At 46.3% G+C, this 18677-nt stretch overlaps 5 protein-coding genes across 5 annotated transcripts, besides 2 other annotated features; 4 read left to right on the top strand and 1 right to left on the bottom strand.

Annotated features, from left to right (window-relative positions):
* Nucleotides 1-20: 20 nt before the first annotated feature.
* Nucleotides 21-145: a repeat region.
* Nucleotides 146-2568: 2423 nt separating this feature from the next.
* On the top strand, nt 2569-3812 carry FPSE_05312 (uncharacterized protein; the record flags this gene model as incomplete). The annotated part of the gene is made up of 2 exons (XM_009258430.1): nt 2569-2903; nt 2954-3812. The coding sequence occupies 2 exons, from the start codon at nt 2569-2571 to the stop codon at nt 3810-3812; spliced, it is 1194 nt and encodes a 397-aa protein (XP_009256705.1).
* Nucleotides 3813-4316: 504 nt separating this feature from the next.
* Nucleotides 4317-4341: a microsatellite.
* A 439-nt stretch (nt 4342-4780) lies between these two features.
* FPSE_05313 (uncharacterized protein) lies at nt 4781-8867 on the top strand (the record flags this gene model as incomplete). The annotated part of the gene is made up of 9 exons (XM_009258431.1): nt 4781-5060; nt 5193-5400; nt 5452-5661; nt 5711-6757; nt 6941-7247; nt 7317-7614; nt 7661-7777; nt 7828-8222; nt 8274-8867. The coding sequence occupies 9 exons, from the start codon at nt 4781-4783 to the stop codon at nt 8865-8867; spliced, it is 3456 nt and encodes a 1151-aa protein (XP_009256706.1).
* Nucleotides 8868-9608: 741 nt separating this feature from the next.
* FPSE_05314 (uncharacterized protein) lies at nt 9609-10230 on the top strand (the record flags this gene model as incomplete). Its single annotated transcript, XM_009258432.1, has 3 exons — nt 9609-10014; nt 10066-10136; nt 10195-10230. The coding sequence occupies 3 exons, from the start codon at nt 9609-9611 to the stop codon at nt 10228-10230; spliced, it is 513 nt and encodes a 170-aa protein (XP_009256707.1).
* Nucleotides 10231-13388: 3158 nt separating this feature from the next.
* On the top strand, nt 13389-15272 carry FPSE_05315 (uncharacterized protein; the record flags this gene model as incomplete). The annotated part of the gene is made up of 8 exons (XM_009258433.1): nt 13389-13553; nt 13615-13651; nt 13729-13814; nt 13874-14259; nt 14329-14671; nt 15041-15056; nt 15112-15175; nt 15236-15272. 8 exons carry the CDS (start codon nt 13389-13391, stop codon nt 15270-15272), a joined length of 1134 nt encoding a protein of 377 aa, XP_009256708.1.
* Nucleotides 15273-15381: 109 nt separating this feature from the next.
* On the bottom strand, nt 15382-16593 carry FPSE_05316 (uncharacterized protein; the record flags this gene model as incomplete). Its single annotated transcript, XM_009258434.1, has 3 exons — nt 15382-15959; nt 16057-16124; nt 16181-16593. 3 exons carry the CDS (start codon nt 16591-16593, stop codon nt 15382-15384), a joined length of 1059 nt encoding a protein of 352 aa, XP_009256709.1.
* Nucleotides 16594-18677: the final 2084 nt, after the last annotated feature.

Raw genomic sequence — 18677 nt, 5'->3', positions numbered from 1 at the left:
GAATCAGCGCCTGCATCTATTACATACGACCATAGCTCTTGGAAAATACGGGATCCCGTCTGCTCTCCCATAGTCAAGCCGAGAAGCGGTGAATTAGTACTCAGGTCGGTGACGACTGGGGAATCCTCACTGTTGTATGTTTTTTTCTTTTTGCTATCATCGTCATGATATAGCCTTTCCTGCTACTCTGTAATCTATTCACCTAAAACTATTGAATCAGTAGTTCTTTTCTGGAATCGTCTCATTTCTCTAGATATCTGTTGAGTGTACCACTTATCCTGACTAACAGCGGTTACCCTGCATAGATATTGATGAGTCCGTGCTAACTGACGGACAAGCAGCTATTTCCGGCCAAGCCTCAATTTACACAGGTAATCTGATCAAGCAACGACGCCCGTTGTCGGCCTCGCTACTGATCAATAGTGGAAACTTGATTCGCAAACCTGTCTTGTTCAGAACCTTTCAGACGACGCCAATCCGGAGGATCTACCGCTTCAGGGGAGCTAATGGCTGGATAGCCGACGCTAGACCCGGGACCCAGTGGAATGGTATCCGGACACAACGTCGATGAGGGACTGGAGATAATAATAGGGGAGCTGTTTCAAGCGGAGACGGCGAGTTGGATACTGTTTTATGGATAGCTAGGTGCTCGCGTTCAGCTGATATATCCGTACAGGGACAATGACAGAGTCAAACGCGGAATTGAAGAGTTAAATGCTACCTAAAGCTGAGCTGGAATATGGCTTGATCAAGTCTAGCTTGGATAGAACGGCCCAGAAACGTGGCAGTCCACATTTTGTTACTAGCCAAGTCTCGTGTGGGTGGAATGAGGCTGTTTTGGAATGGCATGTATCGTCCCGCGGCTGGTCTAGAAGAAGGATCAAAGTCAAATCCTGGCCTAGATTAATTCAGGCAGGAAGAGAACATCAGATAATTGAGTTTTACGGTGGAAAGGAGCCGAGATCAGACCCAGGGAATTGATTGACTGTCACTGTCAGACCAAAGACCCATTCACTACCTACAGCAGGGATATTGATACACCAATAAGACCAGCGCTAGACGTGACCAGGGCAAGACCGGTGAGGGAAAAAAAGAGACAGTGCCTGTTGCCACCAAATTCCTCATCGCAAACTGTTACGTCTCCTTTATGTAACGACAAATGCTTTCTTTGGCTGGCCTTACAGGGCGACACTTCTTTCCCCAGAGTGCACGACACTTGACAATGTTTATTTCCCCAGACTTGGATTATCAAGCGAGAATTGATACGAGAGCTTGGGCTTGGGCTTGGGCTTGGGCCGACCAACAACGACATGTGAGAAATGCATCAGAGGAAAATCCTTCCCTCGGACTAGCGACGGGACTGGATCGTCAGCTTGTGATTAGGGGCTATTTCCACGTGCGAACCAGCCACTGTAGCCATCCTTTCGGTGAAAAAGCAACTTATTGGGTGCCAAGGGGCCCAATCCTGTGAGAGGACAATCTTGTAGAGGTGATGGCCTCTATTATTGGCCCGTATTATGCGTCTTATCAGTCAAATTATAGCGATCATCCTCCTTTGACTGCATCCACATTCGCCCATCGTTATCCGTATTTCCCTCTTTCTCCTTTATTAAACACACAATCTATCGTAACATCAAACAATTCTAGTATTAATATACATGACACCACTTCGGATAATTGATCCTTGACGCCACATTCTATGCAACTTCTTCAACAGGCCAAGACACCGACCCACGTCAACTCTTTTTCCGCGCTTTAAAACGCTATCTTTTTGCTCCGACTTCGCAATATGCAGCTTGTGCAGAATTGAGTTAGCCTAGCAGCCAAGAGTAAAACACCATGCGGTACGGTTCAATATACGGCACCCCTGGCTGTCAACCCTCCCCCAATGTAACGGTACCGATTTCGCACACATTCATGACACGATCGCGACATGGATGAGAATGTCCAGGCCATTGGTAATGAGGGTGGGTCTTGTTCATCTGGAGGGTTTTGAATGCGATGGGATTGATGGATTGAAGTCTTGATAGTAACTACTGTGCATAACCGACCGCAACCACCACAACCAGATTGATCCTCTTCCTCCAATTGAAGCAAAACTCATTTTATTGCTTACAAGTTACAGAAGGAATGAATGGGTGGCGTGCCCCTGGCACTAGTTAGACTCGGCTCTTTTTAGTGAACGGCTGGCCATTGACATGCGCCATCACCAGTGGCGGCTGAACTGTGCCGCTTTCGCTGACCATCCAACACAGCTAACGTCTTGTCTTGTCCTGCTTTGGTGACACCATTTGTCTGGACCCGATTGACCAGGGTCTCTTTTTACCTGACCCCTTGTTCTTGTCTACTAGCTCTTCGATCTGCTGAGGATTCATTTATGTCCCGCATCCCGTCCCTCAAATGCAGGAACCCTGATGTTTTCTAATTATTTGCTTTTCTCCGCCTTTTTACGTTCTTTGCTTTTTATCCAACATACCAACAATCGGGGATTTTATACTCATATCAACCTAATCCAGACTGGCTCGTTAGTAACTTGTCACCGGGCGTATCGCCCTCGACCTCTCCGCCATGTCGCTCTACTCGGATGCGCCTGATGCCCGGGCCTTTGATGAGGACAAGCCAACCCTGCTTGTCTCGTGGTGGATCACAGCATTCTGCATGGCCATCATCCTAACTCGAATGGCCGGTAGATATGTGCGTGTCGAAAAGTTACTCAAGGAGGACAAGATTGTTGCCGCAGCTCTCGTACCACTCGTTCTAAGAGCCGTGTGTGTTCATTTTGTGCTCAAGAACGGCACGAATAATGTGAACCTGGATGGATTGGACCTGAGTGACGAGGATATCGAAAAGAGGGTTATGGGAAGCCGCTTCGTCATGGCGAGTAGGATATTCTACGCTTCTGTGTATGTGATAACGTATCGATATCGCGGATGCTGTTGCTAACAAAACTCAGGCTTTGGATTCTTAAACTTACCACTCTTGAATTCTTTGAGCGTCTTGCCGGTGCCACAAGACGAAGATCACATCGTGTCATGATTCACGTTATTCGCGGCACCCTCGCTGCCACCTTTCTTGCCGTTCTCGTTAGCGATCTCGCCGAGTGTCAGCCGTTCCCTCACTACTGGCAGGTCACACCCGATCCTGGACCTCAATGCCGTCAAGCGTTTGTGCAGATGCTCACGATGGGCTCGTGCAACGCCCTCACCGATCTTCTTCTCATCGCTTTTCCCATTCCCATTATCTTATCGACACAAATTCCAACCAAGCGCAAGGTTCTTCTCATCATGCTTTTCGGTTTCGGACTCTTGACTGTTGGCATCACTTTGTACCGTATCCCGCGAATTCTACAAGCGGGCGGTAGTCAGGTAGTTCGCACAATGTGGGCGTCCATCGAGATCCTCGCCGCCACCGCCGTCGGCAATATCGTTGCGCTTGGATCGTTCTTGCGCGACAGTGGTGTCAAGCGAAAGAAGTACAAGGACTCGGCGAGTTACGACGGATACTCCAACTCGAGATCCCAATCGCAGGGCACGAGACTTACTCGCACGGCTGGACAGAGTCAGTGGGAGGAAGACGAAGCCCCTGTACGAACGACGGAAGGGATCTGGGCCAAATCACATGATGATTCCATCTCGAAAGGCTCCGGGGAACGGCCTGTTAGTCCAACTCAGAGTCACGATTCACTCATCACACGTGAACACTTCAACGAGTCAATGGAGATACCGCGGGATGGGTTTGCATACCGACAGCCTCCAACGGCAGTGATTGCTGGAGATGTCAGAGAGGTGCAGCGAGCGCAGACGAATCATTGAAATTTGCGATTGAATTAAGCATGGATTATATCTTGTATATTACTAGGATACCACGATAATCACGAACTTTTATTTTGCCAAACATGAGACGATTTCCCCACGGTCTAGTGATGTTAACCTAATTCATGTACGTAACAGCAACTGCAAACCCACCACGATAGCTTCAGGGACCAGGTCGACCCCAGACCCAGAGTGGATAAGATATGGTCTTGCTCCCCATGGGCAGAAGAGATGGTTTTGGGGGTACGAGTGCCTGATTGATATTTGGGAAATGGAATGTAACCATTACAGGGCATACAATAGCTTTATCGGCGTAAGCAAGTGTCGAAGAGGTGATAAAAAGTCTTGATCTTGTCCCTAAAGCCAAGTTGCTGATGTCGTCGCCCGTTGAAACGTCCCGCTGACTTCCTCCACATTGTGTCGCCTAGACTACTGAACGGGGTACACTAATTTCAGTGGTTAGGCCATCTCACATTGTCATCTCTCTTCCTTCAATGCACCTTGTCTCATCTCACTCATCTCATCTCATTTTGTCTGCATGATTTCTCCATCTTCAACATATGTCGATGTTCTACTCTCAACTTGTACCTATCTTGATTATCCTCTTTGTCGATCTTCTCTTAGCATTTGCCACCCAACTAAAGAACGCATTTGTACCCGTGGCAAACCCGTCTGGATGTCTGGGATATTCTTCTAGAAGCCTTCTAGAAGCCGATAAACAGAGTTTTTTTCTTGCTTATCGGCAATCGATGAATAATCTGCATCGCAATCAAGTTACGCAGCTACATTGACACGATCATTTCAATCACACAACGTCATTCGTTACCCCAACCTCAGTCAAACAACATCCCCATGTCTAGCTCCCTCACAGTGTTTCTCTTTACTCTCCCTCCCAAATTATAAATCTCCATATCTTCCAATCCCCCCGCCTTCTCATCTTTGACCGCCAACTAAAAAAAGACCTCACAATGAAAGAACGCGACATCCAAAATATGAACGGCACGCAAATAGAGCTGGATTCTTTGCCAACAACTGACAGTATAAAACACGAACCTCCGATACTCTACGGAGCAGGAAATTGGATCAATGGCTTCAGACGCGCCGAGCCAAGACCTGGATATCTACCTACCGATGCTCCCGAGAGGTTCTACGATTTGAGAGCGGCCAATGCAAAGACGGCAAATACGGCGCTGGCGAGGGAGTTGAAAGGAAGGCATTTGCAGATGATTGCATTTGGAGGTTCTATTGGTAAGTGTTTACTTGAGTCTTCTCATTCATCGAGTGGACTTGTCTTCCTTGTTCATCTCATGTTCATTCAGTATCCTCTCAATCTCCGCTGGTTTATTTACGTATGAGAACAGTCGACTAACTCAAGCCCAGGAACTGGTTTATTCGTCGCGTCGGGCGGCTCATTATACAGAGGTGGTCCAGCCAGCCTTCTACTATCATATATCCTCATCGGAGGCATGCAGTATTGCACGATGCAATCTTTAGGCGAGCTATGTGTAGCCTTTCCAATAGCTGGCTCCTTCTCAGCATTTTCAACGCGATTCCTGGATCCATCATGGGGGTTTGCCATGGGTTGGAAGTGAGTCACAACATCCACTCTTCCAGACATCACTGACAGTTTTTCGTGTAGTTATTGCTTACAATGGTTGTTCGTATTGCCTTTGGAGATAATCGCCGGTGCTTTTACTATAGGGTACTGGGATGAAACCATTGACAGATCCGTCTTTGTTTCTGTTTTTCTACTCACCATAGTCGCTATCAACCTATTCGGCGTCAAGACGTACGGAGAAGCTGAGTTTATCTTTTCCATTATCAAGATCACCGCCATCGTTGGCTTCATGTCGGTTAACCTTCGTCACCGTTGATATTCCTCGCTAACCATCGTATAGACTCTTGGCTATTGTGATCAACATAGCTGGCGAGCCAGAGGGCCATTACATAGGTGGAACGTATTGGCGGAACCCAGGTGCGTTCAAGAACGGGTTCAAGGGCTTTTGCAGCGTCTTGGTGACGTCTGCCTTTTCATTTACCGGGACAGAGTTGATCGGTCTGGCCGCCGCCGAGACAGCTAATCCTCGAAAGTCACTGCCCACAGCAATCAAGCAGGTCTTTTGGCGCATCATGATTTTCTATTTAGTGGCCCTCTTGCTCGTCGGACTATTGGTGCCATCTGATGATAGGCGTCTTGTCGGCGGTGATAACGTCGCAGATGCTACAGCGAGCCCCTTTGTTATTGCGATAGAGAAGGCCGGTACTTCTCTCCTCCCTGGAATAATGAATGCCATCATCTTGATAGCTGTTATCAGTGTCGGCAACTCGGCTGTCTTTGGGTCGTCGAGGACATTAGCTGCCTTGGCCGAGCAGTCTCACGCACCTCATATCTTTGCCTACGTGGATCGACAAGGTCGCCCACTCATGGCCATCCTCTTTGCATCTTGTATAGGCCTTCTAGCATTCCTTGCAGATGTGAATTCTCACGATGCCATTTTCAACTGGCTCCTCTCCATCAGCGCTCTGAGCACTTTGTTCACCTGGGGTAGTATCTGTCTTTGTTACATCCGATTTCGCGCTGCCTGGAGCCACAACGCACACACGCTCGACCAGCTGCCGTTCAAGTCAAACGTCGGCGTCACAGGAGCATGGGTTGCCTTGATAGGTTATATCCTCGTGCTCCTATCGCAGATCTGGATAGCTGCGTCGCCGGTGTATGCACCCGACATTGTTGATGGAGCCTCGGGTGTTGCACAGAACTTCTTCTTGAAGGTTCTGGCAATCCCGATCATCTTGCTATTCTATATCTGCCACAAGATGTGGTATCGCACGCAGGTTGTGCGACTCGAGGAGATGGATGTTGAAACGGGACGACGGTACTTTCGCGTGCACATCATGGCAGAGCAAGAGCGGGAAGAACGGCTAGGCTGGCCCAAATGGAAGAGGTTTTATTGGTTTTTATGTGCCTAACGATATCTTTACTTTAGACATATACCAAATATTATTCCCATGATCATTTTGTTACTTTCAGTGTCAGGTCTTTATCTGAATAGCTCCACTCTCGGGGACCACCAGTTCTTAGCTGATCCATCTTTGTCCAGGTAAATAATTGATAGCTGACACACCAGAGTAAGCGGCGACCTGAAAGTGATTATCCCTGCATGCAACTACTGGGTTGGGCCAGTCAGCATTAGTAATGGAGGGGTATCACAAGAGCAAGACACTCACGTATGCGAGAAATATTTTATTCCCTTTTTCCTACAGGCTTTTGCTGTTCAATACATGGGTGATGTGCGCATGAAATCAATGGAAGCCTCATACGCAACGATTCTCTGGGGTGCAGCGTTGGCTGTCTTGGGCCTCATCTCCCACCGCATCATTGCAATTGCCCTTCGCCCGCACTCTTCTCAGTTCAAAGGCCTCCCGGGGCCAAAGGTAAAGTGCCCGAATCACCAGACATACCATTTAAAGTTTGGGTTTCGCTAACGCTTCCTCTCATGATAGGACCATCAACCTTTCGTTGGACATGCTTTGCGCATTCTTCGCGGCGGAGGACCTAACGATGTGTATCTGCAATGGACGCGACAGTGGCCCGGCGCACCTTTCATAAGGTGTCTTTCATGGCTCAACGAGGAGATCTTGCTGGTGAATAGTCTGGAAGCTTGTCGCGAGGTGCTGCAAACCAATGCATATTTCTTTGCCAAACCCGGTTTCTTTCACACCCTCGTAGGAGAGTTTCTCGGCCTTGGGCTTCTGTTCAGTGTGGGGGAACAGCACAAGAGGCTGAGGAGAATCACCGCAGGTAAGAGTTGAACGGCCAGTGTCTGGTCTTATGCTGACCTGCTTAGGGCCCTTGTCACGACCGAGTATAAGAAAGCTGTTTCCGACCTTTGTGACCTACTCCCAAAAGCTAAACCGCGAGATCGGAGAAGCTTTAGAAGGAAGTAAGAGTGGAATAGTTGAGAGTATGTACTGCCGATCCCGTCTTTCTTTACTCTTGTCTAATTCCTAGAAGTTGAAGACCTTATCACCCGTGCCACGCTCGACATCATTGGTGTCTCACTACTCGGCAGAGAACTACGTGATTTCCGCTCGGAATCATCTCCACTATCTTTCGAACAATGCTACAACGCCATTCTCGCTCAGCCACTTGCCGGTCAGATCATAAGCTTCATCAACCCGTTTATCCCACTCCGATGGTTGCCTGTATCTGCCAATTTGGACTTCATCCGCGCCAAATCTGCTTTGAAGACAATGATGGAGGGCCTCATTGAACAGCGCACAGCTGAAGTAGGGGCTACGAAGCTACTGAAGGAAGATGATAAACTCTCGGATGACCTGTTGACCAGGATGATTGAAGCGAGTGCTGGAGAAAGTCAAAAGCTTTCAAAAGAAGAGTTGATCGATATTGTAAGTAGTATGTGGTCCTTGAATGGCCGAGTTTACTAATTCGTGTATTAGACCATGCAGGTCATCGCTGCCGGACATGAGACGACTGCTAGTGCTCTAATCTGGACAGCATATTCACTTGCCAAGGACCCTGCTTCACAGCAACGCTTACGAGCAGAGATCCATTCACTGGGTACAGAAATGTCCGCCAAAGGAATTGATGAGCTTCCCTTTCTTGACAATGTCATCCGCGAAGCCATGCGTGTCCACTCACCAACTCTGGCCATACCATGGGAAGCGCAAAAGGATATGGCTATTGCTGGAACACATATTCCTAAAGGAACAACAGTACAAATTGTACCAGCCATGATCCAGCTCAACCCGGAAATCTGGGGCAGTGACGCCGATGTCTTCAGGCCGGAGCGATGGGAAGATATGGATAGCAACGCATCCAGTCCTTACGCCATGGAGACGTTTTCGAATGGTCCACGGATTTGTCCTGGTAAAGCACTGGCTCTGTTGAATATGAAGGTATTGCTGGTGGGATTGATCAGAGACTTCGAAATGGAGATAGCGGACGATGGAAAAGAGGTGGAGTTGAGGAATCCAAGTTTGACGTTGAAGGCGAAGACGCCCATTCAGTTTAAGATAAGGAGGCTCAGCTAGTGGCCGAAGCTGAGATCCATGACTGATCAGCACATCACCGATATGCACGTCAGGTCTGAATAGAGTTTTCACTCGGCCGAACTTGGTTATTGGCGTGCCCTCGCTTTATCGTGAATCTTTCACACAAGTTTGAACGACCAGTTATAGTGTTATTTAGACGACATTTGATATACCACAGGAATAACACTAGTTCAATTACAATATAAACTTGATACCGGTTTAGTCACGCGAAACATGCTATTTGCCGAAACAATGGTTCCTTGATGGCAATATAAGCACCTATTCCCACCGCACTCTGGTTGGCAGAATATGATACTTCTTAATACATCCAGCTCATAAAGCCATGATTTATCAAGATAAAGAATAGCCCTGATGCCATGATTCTATTGAGTCTTACTGATAACCCTGCTGGTTAAAGAAGAACGCATGCTAATGCGAAATTCTAGGATAACCAGCAATCAGTACAGGTAAGCATTTTGAAAGGGATGTTAGTTATTAGATTGACTCCTTGGCCAAAACGAGCATAGTGGCAGACATGTAATCTCGCTTCAATAACGATGTTGGGCTAGTCTTTACAGACTATTGGAAAGCTAGTGGCACTAGCTTACTATCTCGGCCTTCAGCTTTTATTTTGTTATTTGCTCGATGTGAACAAATGCACTTCCTCCTTTCTTGTTTCACTTGTTCTCAACCTAATAGTTACTTCTCTAGCAAGTGTTGAAAGCCACCTGATCCACCAAGATGCGATTCACTGCCTTTCTGCTGCCCATCGTTCTCGGTGCTGTATCAGCTGGTCCCTGTCGACCTTCTAGCGCCGAGAGCAGCGCTGAAACCACGGAACTTGGCAGTGTGACCACAACCGATCTGTTCCAAACTATCACCGCGACTCTGTCAACCGACGATGCAGCCACTGCTGTGCCTACAACTGAGATCGAATCAGCATCAACGACGACACACATAATCGAGTCTACGACAGAATCAGCCGCCGCTACTTCATCCACGACTGCTGCTTCTCGCCAATGCATTGCACCAGCCTCCTTGCAATGCTGCCAGAGTGTTGGAAAAGCGAACGATGGCCCGGTTGGCCTGATTCTTGGGCTGCTTGGTATTGTTATTAAGGACCTGAGCATTCCAATTGGATTAACATGTACGTTTCCGATACATCATGCTGTTTATTAATCTAACAATCTCGTCTCAGGCTCATCTATTCCAAACGCTGAAGCTTGTGTTGCCAACCGCACCCCAGTTTGCTGCAGTGACAACAGCCATGTTAGTATTTTATCCCCAGTAACGATTTATTGATCATTATTGACTTGTATGCTCACAGGGCGGCCTAATTGCTATTGGCTGTACACCATTTTAGTGATCAATTATCTGTTATTCACAAGACGGATTAATAGTAATAAATAGAGCTACTACTGAACGGGCTGCATCGTGGAGACAAGTCATATAATAATAGTTTCCCACTGTCTTGAGAGTCTAGCCACAGAATCTCCATTCTATTTTATCTCTCTATTCACAATTTCAGTACATACATTGTCACTTGGTGAGTCAGTCGAGGCTAGTAGTACTCAGACTCACATGTTACGGAAAGTGAGTACTGGGAGGCCAGAAACAGGACGTCAGGCCTCAATATCAAAATCTCGTAGTTCGCCCTGGCCACATATGAATAGTCGAAAGGTCAAGTTGGTGAAAGATCATAAGTAGATGAATTCTAGGGGTCCATATGCGGAAAGGCTGTTCAGAAGAGATCAATGATTGCAGTATCGTCCAGTAGGTAATTTAGAAGAAAGACCAGTGGCTTTTGAGTGTTTGTATCACAATCATGTGGGTGCTCTTTCAAGCAACAGAAACACCAAGACGCTAAATAATATTTAAGAAGTAACTACAGTGCAACACACAATCAATTCAGTTCCGTTACTGGACTCATTTTACTACTAGGTACGGCATGTCTAAATAAAGGACCGATTGTGGAACACTACCTACTGGGTAGCAGAAACGTTGGTCTTCCAAGTCTTAGGGTACAGAAATAAACAGCCTTAGGGCCTGGTTTAAGCAGCATAAGATTTTTTACTAATTTCGTCTCTTACGCTTCCAGCGGCTAATGTCTCTGATACACTGAGGACTACATCTGGATGATGTGCTTTCCTGAAAGAGGCTGGTGTGAAGTCCAGGAACAGCCACCGCAACCATCAACCCCCATTACCTAATAACAAGCTACGCATAAAATAAACCTCTTTGTCCTGCCCCCTGTGACCCCCTTGTAGCTTTTGGAGTCCGGCGCCATGATGTTATCTTCCATTAATGAGATAAACAACTATTTGAATTGTACGGTCTTTGAAGTGAAGCCGAACCCTGTTCGATATACTCATGATCTCCCACGCTAATCTTCATCTTTCGCCGCGGATCAATCACTCGATAAATGATATCAATAAAGTTATCTCGCAATAGCCAAGTCTCCAAGTGAGGAATCTCAAGATGAAGCTGGTAGAACAGCGACAGGGGGACCTGTACGGATGGAGGGATGGTTCAGCGACCGGAAGCCTTACTTCATCTCATACGAAGCCTGGCTCATCCAGTCGGAAGGACTGGTCAAGAACGTGACTATGCTGTTCGACTCGCAACAGTAACATGCTGGTTATGGCCTGACAACGAGTGCGCAACTGTGATATAGGAGACAAGCTACTACACAACACATCTTGCTTGAAAGCTGAATTACTCCTGACAATGCAAGGTACTTGAACGATGATAATCCAATGAGAGGCAGAACCAAGACCAGAAATTTAGCACGGGCGAGAAAGCGCGATAAAAGGAGTAGTTTCTCGGGTATGATCTACCCGGTCATCCTGGTCATGGGTCATGAAGTGCAAGTCTCAGCCTCTTTGGCTATGCACAACATCTCCTGGATTCACAACGGTTCAATTCCGCACCACTGTGCCCTGTTGATTCGATAAGCGAAAGGACATCCGAGAGACAATTTGCAAGGGCTGAGCTCATCGGAGGCTTGTTAATTTATCGTCAAACCCGCTCCTGGGGACAAACCTTGAAGTATGTCAGCTAACGCAAGATCTCTGTGGCATCCTCTTGGACTGGAGTTGGGGTCAACATGGTTAAACAGTGAAGCCGATTGGTGACAGCTGAGGGATGACGGAATTTACGCCGTAAATGCACCAAGGATAACGACTCAGTACGTTGCTTAGACAAGCCTAGCGCTACTTAGTAGGTTGAACTATCACCTCTCTATTGACTTTCTGTCTTTCCCATTGGGTATGGAAGCGAATGAGGCCGCAAACTAAATTGCCTGGCAAGTGCTTAATTACTGGCAGTAAGATAAGGCTAGCATTACCCCAGACTAACGCTCTGCTAGAGCTTCGAGTACTCCCGGATCCTAACTCTAACAGGCATAAAGCTTCGAACTTTCCAGCATACGCGGTAGTTCCAGGCTGAGTCTAGACTACGCCATGAAACGCAGAGTGGGCTAACTTACAGCTGGCTTGTCAACTCAACAAATGGCATCACGGATCAATCATTCATTTAAAAATGTGGAAGGGGACTGAATCGTACTCAGCTGTGATGGCTCTCTCATTCTTTACAGCCCCCTTCCACTTCCAGAGTTGGGTGACATATTCTTCGAGCCTTTATCACCAATCCCCCAGGATATTCTCTTCTACTTTGCATCATGATAGGGTGATCCTTTTCCAAGGCTCAACCTAAACAGAGGTACTAACAACGCTGGAGAGTGGCTGCGCTACCCCTTGATTATTTATTTAAATGTAGTGCGGTTTCTCCTTCTTGACAGGCTAGAGGCTTGGGGTAGCCAAATGCTTGAAGGAATCTTGGCGATAAAATAAAAGATAAGTATTTTCATATGAACTCTCTTAATTATTCTACTTACACAAGTCAACAGCGACATCCATACTGTCAACTATCATTTCAACGGTAAGATGCAATGCTTTACTCATATAAATGAGATTAAACACAGCCCCTGTCTTGAGTTCTTTATCTACGCTTCACAACATCGCTCCACGTCTAGTTCGTGGTAGTTCTGACGAGCTGAATAAACTAAGCTCAGTCTGTAGTAATAGCAGAATCTCCAGACTGCTAAGCATTCAGTAGTGGTTATAAATCAACGCTACGTTAATCAGTCCCGCAAGGCGTGACGCCAATCAATTGATCCCAGCCGCCGTTCGAGAAGCCGTCGATATCAGACAGACCCCCGACTGGCCGTCTCCAATCTCGTCATTGCTCGTTTGTTTTATACCATGCATAGTGCAAAGCATCCTCGTCACTAGTGCCACTACTCCTTGTTCAAAACGCCACACCATTGATAACGGGCGTACACTGACTCGAGAAGCTGGATTCACTTAACTCGAATAGAGATAGGAACGGGTCTGTTGCTCCTACCGTGGGCTTAACCCACTTGTCTAAATAAACTCGCATGGAACTTTTGTAACATGATCTACATTACCCATGAGTTCGTTTCTTTTTCTCCAGGAACTTTTGTCCTGACAGCTCTTAACTATGGTCCAAGCTTTCCCCATCTATCTGTCGCGGCAGCGGGAGCTGCTGGCTACGTGGATCATTCTGCCCATGTTATCGACGATTACAGTCGGGCTCAGATTGTATGCCAAGACAAAGACCAGGGCTGCTTATGGCTGGACTGACTGGATGATATTGGTATCTCTCGTGAGTCTTGTTCTGTTTTGAAGAATTGTTCGTGTCACTCATGTTCTAATGCTGTTTATAGTTCTTTACCGACCTCTTCTTTGTTCTTCTTATTCTGAGTAAGTCCTCTGTTATCCACATAGCATCACGAACATCCATCAAGGCCCGACAGCTAACACATGTGTCTTCATAACAGTGCTTGTATATGGAGGCATCGGCATACCTGGATACCCATATAGTAGCACCACAGAGCCAACCGACGTCTCTTTAATCCACGATCAGGTACGTCTGGATTGATGACGCTTTCAGATCTCTTAACTGACTCGAGTGTGACTTCTTAGATCGGTTTCGCCAATAATGTGGTCCTCGTGCTCGCAGTTTACGCATGCAAAGCTTCCATCCTTTTCCTATATCTTCGCGTCTTTACAGGCCACAATGGCCCAATGAACATCATTATCTATGCTGCATCAGCAATCACTATGGTATGCTTCTTGGGAAGTTTTATCGGATACCTCGCAGCCGTACGTCCGCTCGACAAGTGGTGGGCCTGGGGCGATGCCACAGCAGAACAGTTTCTAGCCATGCAGAACATCAACATCGCCTATGACAGCCTGACAGTTTTTACCGACTTTTTGATCTTTGTACTTCCGCTCAAGTCAATCTGGGGACTGAATATGAATCGCCCCAAAAAGATTGGTATCATCGTGTCGTTTTGCTTCGGCTTCATGTAAGTTGCTCTCACTCCTTGATACATCAGCTGTTGGCATACGGACTATGATTAACATCATTTGACTAGCACCTGTTTCATTTCACTTGCACGAGTTGTCTTCACACATGGCTACCAATGGAAGAATCTATACGACGAAGGAACTGTATGGAGTCTCGCAGGTGTCGAGCCAGTGGCAGGGATCATCTCCGCATGTCTCCCTGGATTGCGTCCACTGTTGCCCAAGACATTCAAGATGACATCTTATGGCACTCCTGCGAACCCCAGTCGATTCAGGACTACTGGCACTACAACAACAGATAATGCCAAGAAGAGTACCATCAAGGACCCTAACCCATTTACGGTCCTCAATGATGATAGTTCGGTGACAGAGTTCCGACATACTGTCAGGGAGGTCCCTTCGAGATCGGAGGTGAGCGATGATTACATTGAGTTAGAAGAGCGGCGGCCGAAAGCTTTCGATACTTAGCGAGGATTTATGTCTCTGGTATGTTCTTGTATTATAAGACTCAGAGTAGTCATTTGGGTAGGGAAGTCTGAAGTATCTAGCCTTACTAAGATGCACTGGAGTGTGAAGCTTGGGGGTTAGTACCTAAACGGCATTTTTTTTGTAACTTTATTATTATCTTCACAGCCTTGCTGCTGTGTCTCTGAATTACTACTGCCATGGACCTCTTCCTTTTGAATAAAATGTCTGGTCAAGAACGAATGATAGCCTACTCCTTTGCTCTGTTGTGACACATTTGCAAGTACTGCTGTTAACAAAATGAATATCTAACAGGTTAGTTATAACCATTGTAAGTATCTTTAGTGCTAACATACTGGGTTTGAGGTAACTATGAATCTTAAAAGATTTGTCATATAGAGATAGTATTAATGTTTCAGTTCTGGGTACCTTGGCATTTGTAAGAAATGTGTAAGTTAGTTCTTTCTCCTTCTGATTTCCCTTACTAATTGAGAAACTCTTTTATTATAGCAATACAATCTTCAACGTAGATCGGTTCAAACTTTGAATACAATTAAATATTGAAAATTATTTATTAGAATGGAAACGAAGAACTACAACAACCAAAGATCAAGGCCATATATGGACATTCCCTTGACTCAATAACCGGCAACTGTCTAGTGGAGATGTCTTCTGGGTCGACAAGGAGAGCGCTTAGTTGTAGTTTGCTCACTGGCGCTCTCGATAGTGCTTGTTGGCTCATCGGTCGTGGTGAACTCAGCAGTAGTGCCAGATGCAGTTGAGGTTGTGGGGTCAGTGACCATGGCAGTTGTACTTCCAAAACTCGTTTCGTCGTTTATAGTTGTTGATCCATCACTGCTAGTTGTATCTGTAGGCACATCAGCAGCGGCACTGGTAGTAGTGGTGTCTTCAGCCATAGCTGTAGTAGTAGTTGTGTCTGCTGTGGTTGTCTCTGCAGCCATTGTAGTTGTTGTTTCCTCAGGGGCAACAAAGTAGATGAATGTGCCTGATGCTGTGCCCGAGGCTGAGATAGTCTGTGTGTAGGGTTGCTCTCCTCTTTCAAGCGTCGTAGTCTGCTTGACATAGTTGATCTCTGCTCCGTTGGGGGTCGACTCGCAGTCGGTGCAACCATAGCCCTTGATCAGGAGGGCAGAGTCATCTCCACTGTTACCCTTGTCACATATTACGATATATATGTCGGCTTGTAACTCTGGAACTACTGGTACGGTGACCACTAGAGGGGGAGTTTCTCGAGTATGATGTGAGGCTATCCGGCGGGAATATCGCATTGGGGTCCTTCGCGATAGATGATTGCGAGTTTATTTCTTGACCGTTGAACGTTGCAAATTGGGAAGGGGTATTGTCGAAGTTAAAGATACCGATATTGTCGGGGTTTCCGCTAGATTGAGTAAGTTGGGTTTCTGCAATCACCCTAAAGATAGGGCTGATACATACCCATCGGGCTCATTGGTAGCAAAGACGAACTCAATGCGAATCCCATTATACCCAGCACCAGGAGTGACCCCCGCATATACAACAGCAGCATTCGTACTGCCAAGACCGCAAAAGATGTCCGCCCCGTCACCCCCGTTATCGACATTGCCGTCTCCTCCAGGCATGGCTCCAGATGCTTGACCTGTAGTTAGAATACCACCATTTCCGATACCAAAGGGACCATCGGTAAAGGCCCCCAGGGAGTCCGCTGGGGCGCGCAAGTCCCAGTTCACCAATGTCAATCCGGGACCATTGAAAATGGCCTGGGCTATGCTCTTGCCAGTAGTATCTCGGTCCACCGTGACAGTGAAGCCGTTGCAGAGGAATGGTAGAGCCAGGAAGGCCGCCAGACGCCTAGTCTCAATCGATCTCATCTTGGCAAACGTTGTGAAATCTGGTGAGTCACGGTCTTGTGGGAAGGGATATGGTTTACACTACTTCTGCAGTGACAAGGAGAGAATGGGTTTTGTTTAAACTCTAGGGATATGGGGTTGATATCTACAAACAAGGTTGGACCCCTATTCTGGCGCCTAAATACCTAAAACATGCAAAATTTGTCAGTTATCCAAAGCTACTAACGTTTACTGTATCAACTGAGCAAATTGGGTAGCGCGTGCCACTTTAAGCTAACCTCTTATAGATGCGACTCTTCTCTTTTAGCTGGCCAGTCTGATATCGATAATGAAGATCTATATAGACTGGCTGCGCTTTAGGCTAGCTTAAAGTGGTGCGCGCTACCCAATTTGCTTAGTTGATAAGGTAGTTCATAAGCTTATCCTACTAACGTATGTATGTGAAGATTGCCAGTTGCTGTTTTATCTTTTATTTACTATTTGCCTAGTATTTGCTTGTTATTTAATACAGGAGCATTAGTCTAGACTTTTGCTACTTCAACGTTAGACTTACTGTTAGTGTTAGTAGTCCACTTGTTTGTCTTACCTAACTTGTAAAACGGTGGCTAGAACACACGCTACTGGTCTACTGTAATGCTAACACCTCCCTAACCTCGGAGAAGCGTCCAGTAAAGAGGATCCATAAAGCAATAGCCTACACTAACGTCATTAATATATAAACTATTGATTTATTATCCGCAGTGATAGAACGGTGCACTGGTGACTCCAGCTCGCCATATCATTAACTTAATATAGGCCCTGCATTGTTTTAATAGACATCATTAAATGATTGTCAGGTCGGTACCGCTAAATACTATCTTTCACTTTTTCAATCACTATGATCAGTACATCTAATGCACATTCATTCATATAAGGCTTTTGCTTTTGCTTTATCACCTGTAACTAAACCCAGGGCTCTCTCTCTCTCTCTCAATGCACAGCTCATCACCATACTACAACATCTACTCCTCATGAGTGGCATACCCTCACATACTCAATCTTTCTCTTGACTTAGAGGTTGATTCATTTAAACTCTGAGTCACTGATTGTGGTATTCCTCACGGACTATCTCCATCTGACGCTCAACAGTTTTATTGTGATCCCGATATTCAGGCGCCATGGCCAGGTTTTCTGGAAGGTTTGTAGCGGATTGATCAGTACCCTTTTAGCAACGCATCAAGTTACTTGTGCATTTTATTTTGCTCTTTGAATAAATTCCTGGCTACATTCGAATTGACATTGCCTCAATTCCAAATAAGTGATTTAGTTTGAGGTTTATTGATGTTTCTGTTTGACTCACGTATTTCAGATGTTGTGGCTCTATTTCTCACGCCTGTTGGAACACTACCCAACATGCACCCGTCGCCTACTTCCTCTTCCTTTCACATCAACTGCGATAATGATATTCGTTAATCTAACACTGTATATATATCAAGCTGCCATGTGAGCTACCCTGCACATCATCTGATCATATGTTAATTACCTAGATGCAGTCAAGTTGATTACAGGAGAATGCAAGTCTAGGGTAATGTCACGAGAGATAAGATTGTCGGGAATAAGATGGGGACCAGCAAACCTAATTCAAGCAAGAATTGAGAATGTGGGTGATAGATCGGGACCGAGGATATCACGCGAGCAAGGCCTAACAAAGAAGGTTACCCGGTGGTTCCGTGATGTTGCAGTAAGAGATCCCAAACGGGAAGAATGGGCACCAATGATGGATACATTTGCCATTGTTTCATTGGAGTTGTGGATAGAGTCGGGGAAAGACAAGGTTAATCCATTGTTTGGAATGGGTGGTGCAACGTCGAAAGATCCGATATTTGCAACGGTATAAAGTCAATTTGTTCTCATAGACGCCCGTTGAGTGTATTGCGGGATATCTTGTTCAGATCGAACGATAGATTCTTCTCTTGATCAAAGCCAAAGCAGAGTCTCCATGTCCAACAGCCTGTCAGTGTCTTGTTTATTCTGATGCCTGGATTTTAGCGCCAAGAGTCGGGTACAGAATGCTGCTGCCTTGGCATGGGGCTCCACTACGTCATTTGTGCCGTTTATCCGATGAC

The sequence above is a fragment of the Fusarium pseudograminearum genome, chromosome 2 (assembly GCF_000303195.2).
Source record: "Fusarium pseudograminearum CS3096 chromosome 2, whole genome shotgun sequence".
NCBI lineage: Eukaryota > Fungi > Ascomycota > Sordariomycetes > Hypocreales > Nectriaceae > Fusarium > Fusarium pseudograminearum.
The sequence above is the reverse complement of the archived record's forward strand: the minus strand, read 5'-3'. Positions and strand labels throughout refer to the sequence as shown.